The sequence below is a fragment of the Akebia trifoliata genome, chromosome 9 (genome assembly GCF_017979445.1).
Source record: "Akebia trifoliata isolate Shusen 1 chromosome 9, ASM1797944v1, whole genome shotgun sequence".
Lineage (NCBI taxonomy): Eukaryota > Viridiplantae > Streptophyta > Magnoliopsida > Ranunculales > Lardizabalaceae > Akebia > Akebia trifoliata.
Genome location: NC_141383.1, coordinates 11,219,803 through 11,222,429, shown reverse-complemented (window position 1 = coordinate 11,222,429; position 2,627 = coordinate 11,219,803). Strand labels below are relative to the sequence as shown.

Sequence of the window (2,627 nt, the reverse complement as noted above, 5' to 3'; positions counted from 1 at the left end):
AAAAATTTGGTGTGAACGAACACTCAAGGCCTTCTCTCATTATAATAGGAAAGAATATTGGTCAGACGCTTGATCCGATTTTTAACACTTTTCTCTCTCTTATAAATTTCTGTAACATCTTTCAAATCTCATCCTGTCAAATCTCTAGTCACAAACATATGTTCTTTGCAATTCCAGGCTGAAACATTAGTCTCACTCCTCTCTCCTTCCTCTCTTTCTCTCTCTCTCTGTCACACACACACACACACACATGGGGAATACCACATCATCTTGTGCTCCTTCCATTATCACAGGTGGAGTGGTGAAGATTCTATTCAGTGATGGAAGGGTGGATGTTTACAGCAGACCAATTAAAGCAGTTGAGCTGATGCTAGAGAATCCCAGGCAATTCGTTTGTGATTTTAGGGACCTCAAGGTGGGTTACCGTATTCCAGGCCTTGCAGCGGATGAAGAGTTGGAACGACGTCGATTGTATTTCCTTCTTCCAATTCAGATGCTCTACTCTGTGCTCACCAAAGAGGAGATGGAATCTCTTTCTTACAAGGCTTCTAAAGCAATGAAGCATGGTGGAAGAATATTCCCTGTTTTAGGTGACTTTTGTATGTTTCCTTCAGAAGCTAAAACATTGGATTCACAAGTAGCTAGGCCTGCTGAGAGAACATACTCGAGGCAGAGATCATGCAGACCTGCCTTGGATACCATTGTTGAAACTCCATGTAGGTTGTGAAGAATTAATGATTAATGTAATTGGGAATATGTAATTGAGGGAGTAAGATTGTTTGTTTCTCTATTGTTTATTTATTTTTTTATCAGCTGGTGCTGAAGGGACCCCTCCCTAAAGAACAGACTAAACCAGAATAATTACAGAATACATCCACAACCATAATTCTTGCTAACTCTTGAGGAATCGAAGAAACATCCTCCATTACAACAACAACAAAAAAAAAAAATCAGAACAATTAGAATGACCTCAATGGATGCAATTTCTTGTGCTACCTCGAAATTCTCCTTAAGACTTCGGATCTAGATCCTTCTGCTCCTCGGTGTGCCTGCTACAACACCTTTCTAATGATTAAGTTAGATTAAGTACAAAATTTGGCAAAGTTTTAGTGTTTAAGCAAAGTATACCTTTTTTTGTCTTGCCTCCTGTATTTATAGAGATCAAACCCTAAATTTTCCTTTTTCTTTGTTAATGTCATCTTCTTTCCAATTTGGAGTTGGAATCCGAATTGTAATGTATCTCCTTTAGGATTACGTCTAGATTCATTGAGCTAATTTAGCAACAGATTCCCCACATCTAGGGCAATCCCTGACTTTTTTGAACCTCAAGTGGATAATATCTCAATCAAATCCCCTTATATTTCAGAATTTGAATCTCTTATTGCATTTGTTCTGTTTCCCTGGTGTGTCGAGCTCCAAGCTGGGCATTTGCACTAATCTGATTCTAAATTATGAGACGAGGTCTTTCGTCCCTGACCTCGATCCTATATGTTTCATTTGGGCTCGGATGGACACGATGTCACATCCTAATTTTGGGACTTAATTCCATATATTGTCACGGGTCATTATCTGGTGCGTTCACAAAAATAATCATCCATAGTTACCGCCTCTCGGGGGTTAGAATTTTATCCAAATCCTCGAGATGCGAGTCATGCATCAATGGCACATGTTCTTTTCTTTTTGTCCATATACATTAATTGTTGTGCTAGCACGTCCTCGGAAATCAAAACGACGCAATGATGGATGTTTACTTTATCGACACTGAGGTTGTGCCGTTCACGAAACCCAACAATGACACATTTAGTGCACTTGACACGTGTTCAAATCCAATTAGTTCTTTTGGCATGTTGTTCGTACCGATCGCCTCGATTAACGCATCCCATTAATGTAGAAGCTGCTCATTATTGTCTTGTTTCTTTATGCCATCTTGTTTATCCGTTTTAAATCACAAATCTTGATGACCTTGGGTTTATAAATAACCCTCAACCCCTTTTCTCTTTATTTTTTACGATCTTCCTCCCTTTTCTTTTTCTCTGGTTCTTGTGGGCTTTGTTCGTTTTTCTTCTTCTTCTTCTCTGATTATTGGTGCTACCCACATCCCTATGAAGCCTTCATCAGATTTCTTTGCAAGGTCAAAAAGGTCATCTTGCTCCCATCATACGTAGGTAAGGGTACACTTTTGGGGTTTTTCTTGTCTTTTCTTTAATTTTCTTCCCTTTTTTTCCTTGGGCTCTTCTATGGCTAAGGGGAAACTTTATTCCCTTACATGCCTTCCCATGAGTGTGATAAGGGATTCCTATGGCATCACTGAAGAAATTGGAACCTCATTTACTAAAGAACCCCCTTTTTTCCATGTCTTTCCTCAGAATGCCACCGTGGTATTCTAGGGATAATTTAAAGTTGGACTCCGAGTTCCATTTAGTCGGTTGTTTTAGGAGGTCTTAAACTACTACAGGGGGCCCCCGGGTAAGATGAGTGGTAATTTCTACCAACTCATGTATACTGTTTATGGCGTCCCGTGAACACTAACACGATTCCCCATGCCACAACTCGAGGTACTAGGTGATGCTTCAAGACTTCGACATAGTTTCCTCTATTTATGTTAGTATTCTAAAGCACTCAAAAAC

General features: G+C 39.6%; 1 protein-coding gene across 1 annotated transcript; it reads left to right on the top strand.

Annotated features, from left to right (window-relative positions):
• Positions 1-250: 250 nt before the first annotated feature.
• LOC147394290 (uncharacterized) lies at positions 251-727 on the top strand. Its single transcript, XM_086453269.1, has one exon. It carries the CDS (start codon positions 251-253, stop codon positions 725-727), a length of 477 nt encoding a protein of 158 aa, XP_086309395.1.
• Positions 728-2,627: the final 1,900 nt, after the last annotated feature.

Bases quoted from the DNA above. Each gene is read 5' to 3' on its own strand.
- LOC147394290 (XM_086453269.1), top strand. From the start codon at position 251: ATGGGGAATACCACATCATCTTGTGCTCCTTCCATTATCACAGGTGGA.